The sequence below is a fragment of the Schistocerca piceifrons genome, chromosome 1, assembly GCF_021461385.2.
Source record: "Schistocerca piceifrons isolate TAMUIC-IGC-003096 chromosome 1, iqSchPice1.1, whole genome shotgun sequence".
Taxonomy (NCBI): domain Eukaryota; kingdom Metazoa; phylum Arthropoda; class Insecta; order Orthoptera; family Acrididae; genus Schistocerca; species Schistocerca piceifrons.
The window spans coordinates 911750505-911768960 of record NC_060138.1 but is presented as its reverse complement, the minus strand read 5'-3'; the positions used below and the strand labels follow the sequence as shown (position 1 = coordinate 911768960).

Below are 18456 nucleotides of genomic sequence, written 5' to 3'. Positions count from 1 at the left end.
TTTGATTTTGACGAAGGAAACATCAAAGAATTTCGTTGTAGTATTGACAACTGCCTAAACGAGGACGGCCAGACATGTTAGTGAACTCATCTGTTTCACAGAATGAGATTTTCACTCTGCAGCGGAGTGTGCGCTGATATGAAACTTCCTGGCAGATTAAAACTGTGTGCCCGACCGAGCTCAGTTGGTAGAGCACTTGCCCGCGAAAGGCAAAGGCCCCGAGTTCGAGTCTCGGTCGGGCACACAGTTTTAATCTGCCAGGAAGTTTCATATCAGCGCACACTCCGCTGCAGAGTGAAAATCTCATTCTGGAAACATCCCCCAGGCTGTGGCTAAGCCATGTCTCCGCAATATCCTTTCTTTCAGGAGTGCTAGTTCTGCATGGTTCGCAGGAGAGCTTCTGTAAAGTTTGGAAGGTAGGAGACGAGGTACTGGCAGAAGTAAAGCTGTGAGTACCGGGCGTGAGTCGTGCTTCGGTAGCTCAGTTGGTAGAGCACTTGCCCGCGAAAGGCAAAGGCCCCGAGTTCGAGTCTCGGTCGGGCACACAGTTTTAATCTGCCAGGAAGTTTCAAGTTTCATCTGTTTCAGTTTTGAAAAATCAAGAAACCGCGAGACAGTTACTTAATCCACAATCTTTTATTGTGGACAATTTTCAAAATGGACTTGTACATTTGCGGTTGTCCCATAAGAAGAACTCTGTCCATTTCCTTCAACTTTCCTTTTAATCATTCATAATATAGTTGAGTCACTATGTCAGGTTCTCAAGAGAAGTCATCATACTGACTAGAAGACTAATATTACGACTGTTAGACAGCAGTTCTTTTTTAAATAGTTAGCTTTAAATAAGTGTTGAATGTTCAGCATCTGCAGTGTTTATGCTTAATCGCCACTTCATGCTCCAAGTTCCTGACACTGTAAGTGACCGTAGCTGTGTGAACGCCACGCTTCTCCTTAATTACAACAAAATCTTTGAAGCTATGTTAAAATTACCTATGTTATTTGAACAATGATGTATTACAAATCCTTACAATTCATTCCAAATGACCGAGCGAGGTGGCGCAGTGGTTAGCACACTGGACTCGCATTCGGGAGGACGACGGTTCAATCCCGCGTCCGGCCATCCTGATTTAGGTTTTCCGTGATTTCCCTAAATCGCTCCAGGCAAATGCCGGGATGGTTCTTCTGAAAGGGCACGGCCGACTTCCTTCCCTGTCCTTCCCTATTCCGATGAGACCGATGACCTCGCTGTTTGGTCTCTTCCCCCAAAACCAACCAACCATTCCAAATGAAGCACTTACGTCCGCCAGAGAACTTCTGAATGTCGCCCCCCCCCCCCTCCCCCCACTACATAGCTCACAGGCGGGGTGTTTCCGAGGACCACGGCACTTTCGTCTGAAGTTTGTCTGCAGATTCCATGCAGATACGTCCACTATTGCTTATGTCCTACACGAAAATGCTCCTGGCCACTTCTTAACGAAGCGGACTGCTCGACGCGAGATTACGTGCGCCACGGGCCACATGGCGTAAGCGGCAATGATGAGCGAGCCGTCCGCCAGGTGTCTCTGGCGAGAGTGGGCGTCGCGGCGTTACCATGGCGACCGCTCGCCGCCTTTTACTCTCTGCAGAGGGACCACGTAGTTCAGTGTGCCGGCGACTACAGAGTGCGATGGAGGCGCGGTGGAGAGTTCTGTTGATATCGCTGCTGGCGTGTAGCGCTGTCGCGCAAGACGTCGAGAGCGTCTACACGCAACCGCCGGAGGGACTGCTCACCGAACCCATCACCGTGTGCCCCTTCAACGACACGTGGCCGTGCGTGCCCAAGTGCTGCCACATGGGCTACTCGCTGGCCAAATCTTCGGAAGGCTGTCAGCCCTCGAACCTCCCTTTCGACCCGATATTCGCCGGGGGAATCGACGTCGGCACCAACTGTCTCAACTGCAACCTCATTGTGGGTGAACCTTGTCCGAACAAGTGAGTCAAAACTTCATTCATGGAAATTCTAATTTTGCATAATTTAAGATTTCGACGTAGTTGGCAGTCAAAATACAACCATGAAAGTTACTGGACAGCGTCTTTTTCATGTCTTATCATTAAAACACTGTTGTGAACTTCTTTGGAAGTTCTCAAATTCTGGAGGAGCTGGGTTACAAAAATCCCCTCCGGCAATCAGATCTTGTTTTCTCATTGTTTCCTTAAATCGCTGAAGATGTAGTGTTAACAACCGTCCTGGTTTTTGCGAACATGTCTGGTTTTTCCGCGCTTTTTCTGATATGTCAGGCTAGAAAATGTTACTGTTTGATAACGAAGTTTCATTTCCTTTTTTTAACGAATTTCAGTGTAGCCTACCTAACTGGACTGGACTATAAAAGGCACATCCTTGGCTGTATTTTTGTCAAGAGATTTACAACCAGTGGAGTCATTGTTTGTAGAAACGTTGCGTTCGTAGTCTACGTATACTATATATGGATTCGAGATATTGTAGTTTGTCTGTTATTGTCTCATTACTTTCGCGCTTGAGAACTAATTGTTAGTTAACCATTTGAAATTAAAGTTTTCCTATGTCTTCGACATTAGAAGACTCATTTAGAATTTTTGTGAAGTACCGTCAGTGTATGCCATTGCATCCTACTAATTAGAAGAATGTCAACTTCTAAGGGTAAACAGGAGTGACCGCAGAAAAAGGCAGTGCAAGTTCTTAGACAGTTAAAAGCAAAGTTATACGCCTTGTATTTGGACGAAAATAAAATTTAAAAGGAAACACCACTGGAAAAGGTTGAATGTTGTTTAAATTTAACGGCCTCCTTCATGTAATAAATAGTGTTGTTTAATAGTGCAGCAGGTCTTTCATGTTTTGTTCTTCTCGAGCAGTTTAGAGTATGTTTATTACCACGCTGTGAAATATAAAGTTTATTGAGCCTAAATAAGTTGTCAGGCTTTTTTTAATGTCTTATTTTCGTGAAGAACTGTTCTACATTCGATAATTTTGAGTATACAAACCTATTAAGAAGTGTTTTATTGATAACACTACGGTCTGTTTAGGGTAAAAGTTACGTAGAGGACATCACTTGCATATAGCAAATATCTACATAATATGCATAAAAATATTCACGGAGAATGGTCCCTTATCTAACACACGTTTCCAAACTTACCTTGAAGTTTTTCATAATTTATTTATATATGGCGCGAACGTAAACAGTAGGTTATGCTACAGGTCAGTCTTTACCACAACCTGTATTCGGGTTTAGGTCTGTTCCATCAGTCGCATAGAGATGCGTGCATAAGTTCTTTTACATTTTGTGGTGTGTTACTTGAAGTATTACCAAGGGACAGACATGACATTCACTCAAGAAGTCATCAAAATTCGTAATGAAGAGATGACTGAACTACATGAGCTACTCGACTATAACCGACGACCATTCACCATGTCTGAACAGTTTGTATACAGCAAATAATATTCGTAGGCTTCTGCTTAAACGTACTCCGCTACATCGAATACACCACTGAAGTGGCACGGCAGATTTTTTTTTTCCTCTTAGTGTTATATCACCGACCCGGTGCTTGGTTGTTACCTAACAAAGACAGCTGAATACAATATTAATACAAGCGTCGAAGTGCGACACTGCACATTTTTCGAAGTTTAATTATTTTTGCTTTACATAATCTACAAGGTACTGACTCACCTACTGTAAATGTCAACATTTTCTCTCATACTCTATTGTTTTCAAAGTATGTTGCACTAATCCACATTGGTCATGGATGACAAGAGATGTTGTACAACTGGACGATTAATGCAATGCTCCTGTGTCATTTAGATGTTTTCAACGTGCAAGAAAGAAATTGAAGTTAAAATCTTCTGGGTTATTAGGCCGCGTCATGTTTCTTCTAAAATGTTCGACGTTTCGACCCCTCTGCTGGGATCTTCCTCAGGATCTTTTGGTGTCCACTACCGCTAGAACACTGTAGTGGTGGACACCAAAAGATCCTGAGGAAGATCCCACCAGAGGGGTGGAAACGTCGAACATTTTAGAAGAAACATGACGTTGCCTAAAAACCCAGAAAATTTTAACTTCAGTGACAACGGCCACGAAAGCCTGCAGACTTAAATAAGAGAGATATTGGTTGCTGTAAATCAGGGACTCAGGATTGGTACCATTTTCCCTATTCCCACCTGAACAGGTGGAAACATGACAGGTGTCATGTAGGTGACGTATTACGTATTCTCAATTGCAGAACCACATAAGTTGCCTTGCCGGCTTTCATAATGAATCCGCAATCATACAAACATTGACGAGAGCCTACACTTCTTGATGAAATAAGAGCTTGATGCTATTACCGCAGAGAGCTGTGAAGTTACGCACTGGGCGAAAAGAAGTGCGTGGGTCGAATTTACAGGAGGCATCAAGGGTATACAAAGAAGAGTGGTGCAAATGGATGCAGGCTTGTTAAACTGACGCGAAGTTTGATATACCCTACGCCGAAAAATTCTCAACTGCCTAATTCTGGAATAAGAAAGCCTATTATCACGCTAAAACGTACGTAGAAAATTTAGAAATCATCTCTAGAGCGAAATCTGAGACGATTCTTCAGCCTCCTTCATGTTAGTAACAGTATATCTAAATTACCGTACTTTCAATACAGCAACTTATGGTGCCATAAGAAGTGCGCCCTGTGTCGCACTTAGATATTTTTAAAGCTATAGCCTAGAAAATCATTACTCTTGTCCCGGCAAGAAACTTTAAATGGAAACCTAGAGGAAAAAATGCATTAATCACAATTCGCACAATCTTAAAGTTAATAAGAGGTTGGTACGAGCGAATACATCACCGTTGTGTGTACCATGTAATACTTGGTCCCGGTATCCTCAGTGTTTCATGGAGTGCCACAACTTCAGCCCAGTAAACATGCGCCTGTACACGACTGCAGACACATGCTGGGATGTCACTCGGTCTCAGGCCCCTCAGCTTTGTACTCAGTCTGCAGGCCACAAAGAGACGTTTCGTAGCAACTATTTGTATTCTTTGTTACGGGCACGTGCTGTCCGTTTGTGGTTGCCTAGCACTGTAACACACAGAAAGCTGCGAATGTATTACCCACATACACACGAGCAAAGCTGGGTGGCGTCCGGGTCTTTCCATACAGATAGTGTCGCTGCGTTTTTCTACATTATCCCAGAAAAGCTTCGCTATTGATCAAACTGATCACGGCTCCTCACTGCCGATGTACTCTGATTCAGGTTTTTCTGTGATTTTTTCCAGGGGCGGGTCCTTTGGTAAGCACGAGTCCGTTCTTTTCTCATCCGCCTACAACAGAGCTCTGTAATTTATCCGCATCGACTGCACAGTAAGCCGAAACCTTGTTCCTACTTGTTCTTCCTCCCTCAGCTTCCTGAGTGACGCCGATGCATTTGACAGCATGAGAAATGAAATAAGACTTTCACAGTTTGTCCGTGTTTCTAAGTAGAAAATTTCGGTACGGTTCATCTAAACACGCGTTGGCAAATTTGCACTGTAACTTCAGACAATGAGATTGAGGTTGTCAGCACTGACACATCCACTATTGTGTCCAGTTTCGAAGATTTCAAATTTCGGTGTATTTACCCGGTGAAGATTTCTTCCAGGAAGTTCTTTAATTTTGATTCCGTCATTTATTCGCAGCTTAGCTAGGTATTCTGTTTCATAACTATGTGGAAAGTAAAAATCGGTTTCTCGTATTTTTTTGTCTCTCGACAATGATTGGAAGATCTTAACTAATGCTGGAACTGCGGTAGGTAAGTAGTGATCATCCATATATCATACAAAAGGCACGGAGAAGGGAATGCGTTTAAAACTGCCTTCTGTAATTGGGCAAATATTCTGAATTGTTATTAGACATAATTATATCTTTATCTGGCCTTGTTATCGGTATAGGTTATTTTATTTTCCAGAAACAATATGCCACTGATGAGAAAAAGAAAGGTGGAAACACTATGAAAAAGTAAGATAAGACATTGTCCTTGCATCTCTAGGTGGGATATGTGTTGATGCCTTTTAACTCGATTTTTGTGCAAGAAATAGTTGAAGTTTCATGTAAAAGAACGTAAATAAGAAACCATTAAGTGTGTAAAAGAATAAAGATGTTCTCGCGTAGTTAATAGTGAATTAACACTGAGTGTGGAGAATTACATATCATCTCATCAAGAATACAACTGAGTAAAAGGTTGAGCTATCGAAGTATTATTGACAAGTGAAGCAGCTATAGCATTACAGTGGCTGATAAAAATGCCGTCTTTCAAGATTTTGGTGATCAATGTAATAAATGCTGATGAAGAAGAGAAATTTACAGAGTAATGGCGGTTCGGAATTGCTGGCAGGTAAAAAGCTGAAGACTAATGACTGTACGAATGATAACATAAAACCCATTTTATGAATGAACTGCAGAACTCTAGATAAGAATTTTTCTCAGCAGTTAACAACGCCAACGTTGCAAAGTTATCACCTTATTTTGTCCCAGAAGACTCTTTCACAATTAACAATGACGCTCTACGAAATAGTGGAGTTTCTCCCATTTCTAGACCTTAAGCTGTTTGCGAGACTCTCCTTCGGATTGCCAACTCAGACTGTGTGACATACCGTCAGTTTACGACCCTCCTGCAGTCAACAGACCACGTACTTGCCAAGGATTTGCCGGATACTGCTGAGTGTGGACAACACGTCGGCGACAAGTTTCTATTTAGACCTCGCTGACAAACCCATTAAGTGCATGCCGCTGCCTTGTGTAATAGTTTCTTATTTTAGTTCCCTTACGCTTGCACTGCGTCACTCCTTATACAGTTTGATGTGCACGTCCCAGCTCTGATACGATGTTCAGCACCCGTCGTTGACAACAATCCATAGATTCTTCGTAAGGTAGCCTATTTTTTAACTACAAAATGACTCTTTGGTCATTGTCACTAGTGCTATGGTGCAAGACCCAGGACGTAAGAGTTTCGTTAAATAAATAAAAAAGTGTGAATAGGACTCTTGCTCGGAGGGTTACGAACAAACATTATTATGTATGCAGACAGCCCATTCATCCTGGGCGTCCAGAACATCGACGATTTTTGTCCCCTATCGATATCGAGGGGACACAGTCGGATAACAAATGCAAAGAAAAATATTATTTTCGTGTGATATAACTACAAATTAACAATTATAGGATTTCTCCTTTACTTGTAATCTGCAACCTTGTTTCTTGCCAAATTTCTTTAGTCTAGGCCAACAGCAAGTACCCTATAGGTTTTGATGAGTGAGTTTGCGAATATTAAAATAGGACATACATGGCCGGCCCTTGAGTGAACCTTAAATTTTTTACACCGTCAGGGGACCACCAGACACTAGCGCGCGCGCGCGCGCGCGAGAGAGAGAGAGAGAGAGAGAGAGAGAGAGAGAGAGAGAGAGAGAGAGAGATATGGACAACCGAGTGGTCCTATAAGGGTTCCTTAGTAATAGAGGTATGGAATCCTAAAAATTACAATGATTAATAAGTAACGAGAAAATGTAGTGGCGTTTAGTCAATCATCGAAACCTTGTACCCATATCTAGGATTAAATCACGGACGGGCGGAGGTTCGAGTCCTCCCTCGGGCATGGTTGTGTGTGTTTGTCCTTAGGATAATTTAGGTTAAGTAGTGTGTAAGCTTAGGGACTCATGACCTTAGCAGTCAAGTCCCATAAGAGTACACACACACACACACACACACACACACACACATACACACACACACAAAAAAAATCAAGGACCTTAGTAGTGGTTCAAACAGTTAGAACGTATAACATCACTGATGCTTCCATCATGTGAGCATGTTCACCTTGCCACACGTCCACACGTCTCATCTTCTCGGAGCAAATAGCCTGCATACGAGCACAGGTCCCGTCTCTCCCTCTGTTTTTCTTTTCTTTAATAGGCTATGGTTCAGTTTGTCCCAGTAATCCATGTTTTTGATGTTGGTCCTTGAATGGCCTTTTCACAGTAATTGAGCATAAAGGGTTTAGTGTCTTCCTTTAAATTTTCATAGAATTATCCATTTTCACCAATGACGTACGTGGCAAATTTCGTACAGTATATTTAATATATTTCCGTATCCATTGAAAGGTTTTTTGCCACAGATCACGTGTTCATCCCGTTTTGATAGAATTTTAATTGCTGTGGAAAATTCTTAAGAATTTGGAGAGTAGCTGATGTTGGTAAATTAAACTGTAAACTAAATTTCTTAGTAAAGACTGCAATAATAAAACATTCCTTCAGCTACTTACGTACGATCAACTGGCGGAGTTAAGGACTTAATATACGTGGTCTTAAAGATGTGTACAATTGACGCGAGACTGGCGCGTGATAAAGCATCTGCCCCCCGGTCGCAAACAGACCACCACGGGTCGCCGTGGCCTTTATCAGTGTGTCCGACAAACGCATCAGATAGCGGCAGACGAGTGAGTATCGCAGGGCCACGCGAGGTACGTACAGCTATCTCGAAACACACGCGCCGTGTAGCCATTCTATACAGTTACCTTTGTTTCTAGCTAGTCTGTAGTCGATGGCTACCATTTTATTTACTAAAGGAATTAAGGGGCAGACTTCTCACAACGAAATCTTATTACCCAGTGTTCATTCATAGACGCAACTTGATTTACTATGGAAAAAAGCGCTCCGGTATTCGAATAAAATGTACCACGGAAGCCATGAGTAGAGGAGTTCGCAATGTTAACTGGATAAACTGGCAACATAAAAGTACTATCTAGTAGCAGTGATGTAATAACATGATACCGGTGAGGACTTACTGGGTGCAATGCTAATAACACTGCCGTTTTTTTGTTTTTTTTTTAATTTGGCATGCGTGGATCAGTTAAATTTACAGCGTACCTAATCTGCTGTGGCTCAAAATTCGCAAAGCGACTTGAGTTGATACTTCACTCTAATTGTGCAGACGTCACTGAAACAAGTTAATGAAAAAGTCCTCAATTGTGAAGCTTAAATAAGAACCTTTAACCTTAACCAAAAAATTCACACAAACCTAATGGTTACAGTCGAAAATATTTGACAGTGTCGTAACAGCTACAGGCACGTAGGGAGATTGACGTAACCATCCTAGGAAGTTTTCGCTGCTTTATTATTATTCCTTATAGTGCTTAGAATCTCTCGACGTTCAGTAACATTTCCGTGTTTGTGACCACATTGTGATGTACAAAGGAAAATTAACTTACCTGTGGTACGTCGGACGTAATTTGGTTGTCTTCCATCTGAGAAAGGCATAGCGATCTTTATTTTCTACAATTTTCGGGCCATCACATACTCTGATATTACACAAGCACTTAGATGGTCGATGTTGATGTGACGTAAGAGAGCATACCACCTACAGGTCGTCGTTTGTTAATCTTCAGCACAGTTGTGGCACATACTTTACTGTAACAAACGCTGCTCTGATACGATGCACTTCTCAAGTCAATTCGCGAGATTCAAAGTTTTATGAGCTTGTGGAATGCCGTACGAGAGTGCTAGCCGCCCAGAAATGGCTTTAGCGCAACGCCTAAGGTGGCAGACCAGAATTTCGCCCGTATTGCGTTATTCTTACCATTTTTATCTTTTTCCTAATCTTCTATCAGGTACTCGCATCACTACAACGAGTTACCTTTCTACGGAAAGGAACGGTGGTGGTGGTGGTGGTGGTGGTGGTGGTGGTGGTATTACGGTAATCGTATATTATACGATTATACATGGAGCGCTAGCATCGCTGCAGCTGTCTGACATCTAATGTCTATCAATATGGCTTCGAAACTCACATGCGTCGCATCTTCAACGAAACTGATAGAAACGTACGAGACAAGTGGACTACTGTATGACTTCATTCATCCGGAATACAAAAATAGAGCTGGAGCCATAAAAAAAAATCGCGGAGGGCATTAGCGGTGAAGTACGGCAAGGGTGTATCCCCGAGGATATAGGGGAGAAAAACTAAAACTCTTGTAGAAATAAATTTTTTTTATTAATGACTATAGTATGTACTAAACAGTTATTTACTGTCAGATACTCCTCCTTCAGTGCTTCATAAATAGCATCACACGCTTCTGATAACTATTTCACTCAATGTGCACTGCGCTATTAGTGCTATGCTGTAAACTAGAGTAGTTTCCTCCTGTTTGCGAGAAATTGCAGAGTTCCGGTAAGTCTGTGTTTTGCGAAATAGCATTCCTGAGGTGAGTGTTGTGCTTCGTAATACAAGCAACCACTTTCTTGAGGACGTACGGAAATGTATTACTCTTGTCCATTCACAAGTAACTTTCATACGACTTTACTTCCTCGGCTTACGGCTCCTGGAACAGATTTTGTTGCACACTTTTAGCATCTCGCCATCAAACATCGCAGCTTCAACCAAGTACGTCCCCTTTTTCTTATCTTCTGCTCCTCTTCCGAATGTAAAGACAATGAAGTTGTTGTGCACGTAATTGCAGAGCGCACAGCCTCCGTTAAAGAAAATTTGGTGACAATGTGGTACCCCTATTTGCGCCACGTCAAATACCTTTGTTAAAGAAAATATGATGAATATTCGACCAAATTTCCTTGCCAAAGGAAATTTGATACTAAAATACTGGCATATATAGCTGCATGAAACCACCAATAGTTATCTGGTTGGAGTCCAGGCAGTGAGTACACACAGTAGGGCAACTCGCAGCACCTGGAGAAGACTGCTGAGCCGGTCGTAGAGATCTTGTGCATAAAATGGAAGCAACTCGACTGAACACGTGGAAGCAAACCATTAGCCAATGACGCAGAGAGCTGAGCGACTGCAGTCAGTTATTTCACGGTGCATTGCTAACATGAGATTTTCTCTTAAATTTTATCCATATATTCGTTGCTGCCGGCAAATATAGTGTGTCCGTCGCGAGTGCAGTGAGGAGGCAAACAGAGCCGGCAGTTCCCAGAGGCGGAGCAACTTGTCAGCGATCCCACGCTGCAGCGGATAACGGCGCCCTGTGACGTCACTGACGTCCGGACCTGGGAGCGCTGTGACGTATCACGCGTCCTCTGGATGCTCTCGGCTCGGGTTACGCGGCCTTTAAGGGCCGACTCTTTAAAGGTCAGCCGTGGGCAGGGGACAGGGCGGTGATACAGGCAAACCGCTGCCTCACATTCGGGAAAGTTGGGTACGGACTCTTTGCTGACGACAAATGCTGTTACTTCCCCGACATTTCAACATCAAAAACAATCGATAAATTACTGACATTCAGTAATCTCAACGTCTGAAGCAGCTTGTAAGCATAAAAGCGACTTCTTGTATAGACTCTGAGGGTAAGACAGAGGGGATGTAGTAGCTTTCAAATCTGTCATTCATTTTCTTTCATTTTAATATGAATTTACTGTGTGGTAGATATCAAACAGCCCTACCACAATCTTTTAATGGACTACTTCAAATATCTTAATTTTTTTCATAGATGCAAATTCAGCAACACTAGTGTAGGGCTCCCGTAAGCACGCAAGAGTGCCGCAACACGACGTGAAGTAGAGGTGGAGGGAACTGACACCATGAATCGTGCAGAGCTGTCCACAAATCCGTGAGAGGGCGAGGGGTTGGAGATCTCTTCTGAACAGCGCGTTGAAAGGCACCCCAGATATGCTCAATAATGTTCATGTCTGAAGACCTTGATGACAAGCGGAAGTGCTTACTCGGTGTTGCTGGAGCCACTATGTAGTAATTCTGCAAGAGTGGAATGTCGCATTGTCCTGTTGGAATTGCCGAACTCCATCGGAACGCACAATAGGCATGAATGGTTGCAGGTGATCACAGGATGATCACGTGCGTGTCACCTGTCGAGTCGTATCAAGACGTATCGGGGGTCCTACGTCATTCCAACTGCACACATCTCACATCATTACAGAGCCTCCACTACCTTAAACAGTCCCCTGCTGATATGCAGAATCCATGGATTCATGAGGTTGTCTCCATACTCGTACAAATCTATCTGCTCGACACAATTTGAAAAGACTCGTCCGACCATACAACATGTTTCCATTCATCCTTCGGCTCCGAAAGCCCATATCGATGATGTTTCGTTGAATGGTTCGCACGCTGACACTTGTCGATGGCCCAGCATTGAAATCTGCAGCAATTTGCGGAAGTGTTGCACTTCTGTCACGTTGAACGATTTTCTTCAGTCGTCGTTGGTCCCGTTCTTGCAGGACCTTTTTCCGGCCGCAATTATGTCGGAGATTTAATGTTGTACCGGATTCGTGATATTCACTGTACACTCGTGAAATGGTCATATGGTAAAATCCCCACTTCATCGCTACCTCGGAGATGCTTTGTCCCATCGCTAGTGCGCCGACTATACCACCACGTTCGAACGCACTTAAATCTTGATAATCTGCCATTGTAGGAGCAGTAACCGATCTAACAACGGCGCCAGACAATTGTCTCACATAGGCGTTGCCGTCCGCAGGCCGTATTCTGCCTGTTTACAAATCTCTATTTGAATACGCATGCCTATGCCAGTTTCTTTGGCGCTTCAGCGTATTTTTATTACGCCTTACCGTTTTCGACAAAACGAATCCCCTTCAGAAGTCTACAAAATATAGGGATGTTATAACTCTTTAAATCTCGTCTCCACATTTATGTGAAGTATAACAAGTATATTACAGGAACGTACTTAGTATTGGTTTAGCAGATGTCAATACTTCCCTTATGGACGATAATCACGTACAATATGTACATTTTTGGACATGCCATGACATTATGCTTCTATGAAGAAGATACTACCATCTGCTAAAGGAAAACAAAGTTTCTGGAATACACTTCTTATACTTAGCATAAATGTATAGCTAAGATCTAAAGATTTATAATATCTCTAAATTTTGTAGGGTTCTGAAGGTGACAAATTAATTTGTCGTAACCGGTAAGGCGCAATTAAAAAATATTTGCAACTGACTCGCCGCGCGGGATTAGCCGAGCGGTCTAGCGCGCTGCAGTCTGATCCCGGCGGAGGTTTGAGTCCTCCCTCGGGCATGGGTGTGTGTGTTTGTCCTTAGGATAATTTAGGTTAAGTAGTGTGTAAGCTTAGGGACTGATGACCTTAGCAGTTAAGTCCCATAAGATTTCACACTCATTTGAGCTTTTTTTTTCCTAGTGACTGAATTTTATTCTGATGAAATTTTAAACTTCATATAAACACGCTGGCGCCAAAATAGTCTTTTGTCAGGTACTGGGAGCAAGACACCATCTACATTCCTACGACGGTGTGCCCCTGCTACGACCAACGGAAGAGTGGTTCATAGTGCTGTATGCCGGAGACTTAGTGACGGCGACCAACCACGCGTATATCGCTGACTGCTAACCACGGGAGAGTGTCTTCAGTGAGTAAGAGCAGCATATAAATTGGACCACAGGTTAACGGATGCCGTTCTTTCAGCGTATGAGTTTTCGAAATGGTAGCAGAGCTATTTCGACTAGCCGTAAAACTAGAACCCGGTAAAGTACACTAATACCTGAAGATTCATTGTGCAGGTGTTCCGGCTGACGCTTTCATCTCACAGCGCAACCTTCGAACCAACAGAAATCGTTTCGTCGACTAGCACTCGTGTTTGCAACAATAAGGAACTCTGTGGGCATACAGTTGGATTCCCAGCCGAGAATACCACACATTACGTAAGTGGAAGGTGTCACTACTCGTAGGTCTGAAGTCTTGCTTTCCTTAGAACAAGTTTCCCATAAGAATGGTTCTTGTTTTCTGTAAAACAAATACTAAAGTTGAATGAGGTATACATCTTCTGTCCTGTTTTAGAGCAAGGGCTGATAATACTGATAAAGACATATGGATTTTGACAGCTGTAGGTAAAAATAAAGCGGCGAGTTATAAAACTAATAAAGAAGAAAATAGTCCTATTAAACGTAGATCTCAAACCAGTCGTTTCCTCAGTACGGCGTAATGTGGTTCAATATCTGAAAACCTTGTAACGGACCCTCCGGGGATCTAAACTACAGGCATGAATTTCAGGAAAACCACGTTGCAATAAGCGTTCCACGCGGCCACAGGTTATATGAAAGCAGGCATCAGCACGACTCCTTATCGAAGCCCGTACACGTTCAACAATCCGAGGTGTGTTCCGAATGCATTGACAACCATCCACAACGCGTTTCTGGAATTCATCAACAGAGCTGTAATACACAAAACCTGGTGCTGAGTGCTCGTCGGTAGCACACCGCGTCTTTTATTCGCCCACCGCGGCGCTCGTGGTCACAGCACCAAGTTACGACACCTGAAGATGGGCGTGTAAGAGCCAGAAACCGGTCGTGTGTTAAATAAAAGAACATTACAACTGTAGTGGTGTTTTCAACCTCTGGTATAATGCTCAGTTATGGATATTCCTCAGACAGAATTGTCTGTGTAATACGTCATATTGGAAATAGGAAATCGTATAAGAAAGTTTTGAAATAAGAAAAGAGTTAAGAGGATAAGATAGAATGAGTAGTAGAGATCACTTCACCTTCGCTGCCAGGGTGGTGGTTTCGGAATATAACCTCCAACCTGGCATCTCTGTGCAGTGCCTTCCAAGGTTACTTACTAAGGCATGTTGATGTGCTAGCCTACTTAATTCTAGGGTTCGCGTTTGACAAGTTTGCCGTGGTGCCTTGTACAATAACCTGCCACACTAGGTTATCCATTCTACAGTGTGCATGTATACTTTGTGATGAAAGATTACGGCGTGGATGCTACGTATTCTCTCTTGATGTTTTTATAGTATGATTACACTTATTCTAACTTCCGCTATCTGTTAAAAATATGTTACAGTAACAGGTTTAATGTGGCGTCTGGTACCAAATCGGCCGCGGTTACATAACATCTATGTTTAATATTCCCATTTTCTGGTGTCCACATGTTCTGCTTCGTAGGTCCTCGCACGAAGACACGAAGGTATTCGAATGTACGGAGACGGCCTGCAAGACTGTCTTCATCAGAAGATGAGAAAAGCTAATGTATGCCTTCCGAAACGTCGCGGGAACACTGCGGATTCACGCCGCAAACAACCCGAGAAAATTTTATTCCAATGACACACCGCGAGGACCTTCGTTAGCATATTGTTCGAATGTCGTTGTGCGTATATCTGCTGAAACTGAGGAGACAGGTGGCACCGCGGAGATACGAGGGTCACTCCAAAAGAAACACGCACTATCTTTGCAAAAATACAGTTTTCATTCTGCATGTGTGAAAGTTTTACAGTGTGTAGATACATCCTTCCCGCTTGTTTTCAAACTTAGTTCAACCTGTTCCCGTGAGTGGCGCCGTCACAGCATGTCTTAAAGATGGCTGCTACACTTGACGTTCGTCAGAAGCAACGTGCTGTCATCGAAGTCCTGTGCTGTGAAAACGAGACAGTGGGGAAACATCCACAAGAGGTTGAAAAAGGCGCATGGAGATGCTGCTGTCGATCGCAATACAGTTACTCAGTGGGCACGCAGGTTACGTCTTTTCCTAAATCACAGACCGGGCGCTAATGACCATAGCAGTTTTGCGCCCTAAAACCATAACAAAAAAAGCAGGTTACGTGATGAAAGCGGGCACGGCAATATTGAGGATTGTCCTCGCAGCGGCAGGCCTCGTATTGCATACACTCCAGACAATGTTCAGAGAGTTGACGAATTGGTGACTGCTGACAAACGCATCACAGTGAATGAATTGTCGCGCTACGTTGGGGTAAGGGAAGGAAGAGCTTGCAGAATACTGAAAGTGTTGGCGTTAAAAATGGTTTGTGCCAGGTGGGTTCCGAGGATGTTGACAGTGGCTCACAAAGAAACAAGAAAAACGGTATGAAGCGCACTTTTGGAACAGTACCAGAATGGTGGAGATGAATTTCTTGGAAGAATTGTGACAGGTGATGAAACATGGCTCCATCACTTTTCACCAGAGACAAAGAGGCAATCAGTGGAGTGGCATCATGCAAATTCACCCAAGAAAAAATAATTCAAAACCACACCTTCTGTTGGAAAAGTTATGGCTACGGTGTTTTTCGATTGCGAAGGACTCTTGCTTGTGTACATTATGCCAGGTGGAACCACCATAAATTCTGATGCATAGGTGACGACACGGAGAAAACTTCTAGCTCGACTGAGTCGTGTTCGACCACATCGGCAAAAGCAGGATGTTTTTCTGTTGCATGACAATGCACGGCCACATGTCAGTCAAAAAAAACATGGAAGCGATCACAAAACTCGGATACACAACACTGAACCACCCGCCTTACAGTCCTGACCTGGCTCCATGTGACTATCATCTCTTTGGGAAACTGAAAGACTCTTCGTGGTACAAGGTTTGAAGATGACTCCTTTGTACACGCTGCCAAACAGGGCTCCAACAGGTTGGTCCAGAATTTTACTGTGCGGGTATACAGGCGCTGGTTCCAAGATGGCGTAAGGCAGTTGAGAGGGATGGAAATTACGTGGAGGAATGAAAATATTGTTCCTAAAGGATGTATCTACACAATGTAAAACTTTCAAACATGTAGAGTAAAAGATTAATAAAAATAGTGTGCATTTCTTTTGGAGTGACCCTCGTAGATGGCGCCGACGCTATCGCATTCGGCACAACGTAATTTTCTGGCACACTTTGGTCTCATCACTTGAAGAGTCTACAAACTGTCAGTTACTGATGCTAGTGCATCTGTGCGATGCACTAGTGTGCTCTGGACTATAAGCTAGCTTGCAGTTCGCATTCTAATGTGATGACATAACACGCTCCTCTGCTGTTCAATATAGCGTAAGAGACTGTGACCTTTCAGTATATTAACTGAAGCTGTTCTGTGAAAACTGGCCTGATAGTGATGAGTCAAACAGCTCGTTTATCAATGTCGCGCTACTGCACCGTCACGTCATCTGCGCCAAAAACGACGACGAAAAAGATACAACTGGAGAGTCCAGCAGCTGTGAAAGGCGGCAGATAGGTGACCTCTGATTCCTCAGTGCGGAGATATGATAGATGGCTTCTTACAAATTTGATATCCTCCTCCTCTAGAAGAATGTTATCTAAATGCGGTAGAGTTATGTGATATAAGCGTATTTTCTTGTTATAAATTTGCTTCTGCATTGTTCGTGATTTCGCGAAGAACTTAGCTTACATAATTTCGTCGAACCTTATCTGACACTCCAGTGTGTTGACAGAAGTGTGATACTGGGCTCCATAATTCACTTGGTATCACATGTATTTAAAATTAAATGAATCGCTCTCTTGCAGCGTATAGTTTCATGGTAAACCTGCATGGAATTGACTGCTAGGATATTCAGAATTCTTCTATAATATTTGATTTGTAGCTACAGCTGAAGTTCTTCACCGAACTGTACACATACTTTCTCTCCAGACGGGTTATGGGCGAGGCTGAATCTTAAGGAATAAGTGGAAGGAGCAGACGAGATGAATAAATGCGTGAAACAGTGTACTGAAAAATTGAGATCTGCAGCTAGCAGAAATGAGTAACATTGGCATTTCGTGACAGCAGATAGTTTGTGCATCACCGTTATTTTCGATTTTATAAATGTGATGTCTCCAAGCCAAATTTTAACATTATTAGCTGGGCCTTGCAGCGGATACGCTATTGAGAAGTTGGGATCCAAACACGACATTAGTGCCGTGTCCACCACACCTAAATGTCACTTGCTCTTTTCGACTTACCGGTACAATTACGGCGATCAACATTCTTTCCGCTACAGAGATCTAACTGTACACCTCAGGTTAAACCGTCTTGGGACGAAATGGCTGTAGCACACAGTTGTACAAAGACCGTTCTCCCAGAGTCCATTCGGCGATGATATACTGGCCCAGCTGTGGGTCTGGGTCTGTTATGCTACAAGTAGAGTCCTCTGTTTCTAGAGACAAAACTTGTCGTCGATGACCACATGTAGAATATTGCTGAAGCCATTCTAGCCGGTCACTTTGGTCTCAAGTAGCCACGCTGTCAGATATAGCGGAGGTCGGTGGTTAGTTCTAATTCCTGTATTAGTGCGTGTTGGACATGTATTACTCTGGATCTGTCCTCTAGCTACAGAAAACAATGAATCGTGTGGGAAAGATAAAAAAAAAGTATTCGTTTATGATGAATTAACAGAAAGAAAGCCTAAACATAAAAACTGTTAAAAGTTAGACGAACCTTAGAAATCTTTCTCAAAAGGGAAAATTAACGCTTTGTACCAGCAAGACAACTACTTTCACAGCTTTTTGTGGAACTTAGCGCGGCTGCTGGGCATAAGCACGATTTTCTGACCAGTACAATCTGGTTCCTCCACGTCCATCCCTACATCTACATCCATACTCCACAAGCCACCTGGCGGTGTGTGGCGGAGGGTACCTCGAGTACTCTGTCGGTTCTCACTTTTATTCCAGGTCTATAGTTCTGCACATCTGTTCGACGTCCCTTCTTGAAAACGGGGATCACCTGTGCCCTTTTCCAATCCTTTGGAACGCTACGC

General features: G+C 43.2%; 1 protein-coding gene across 1 annotated transcript in view; it reads left to right on the top strand.

The window, feature by feature from the left end:
• Positions 1 to 1653: 1653 nt before the first annotated feature.
• LOC124794922 (G-protein coupled receptor Mth2-like) overlaps positions 1654 to 18456 on the top strand; it is a 128506-nt gene continuing 111703 nt past the window's right edge. The window contains exon 1 of the mRNA XM_047258631.1: positions 1654 to 1971. Coding sequence (XP_047114587.1) covers positions 1667 to 1971 — 305 coding nt within the window. The 5' untranslated portion in view covers positions 1654 to 1666. The remainder of the gene's footprint in view (positions 1972 to 18456) is intronic.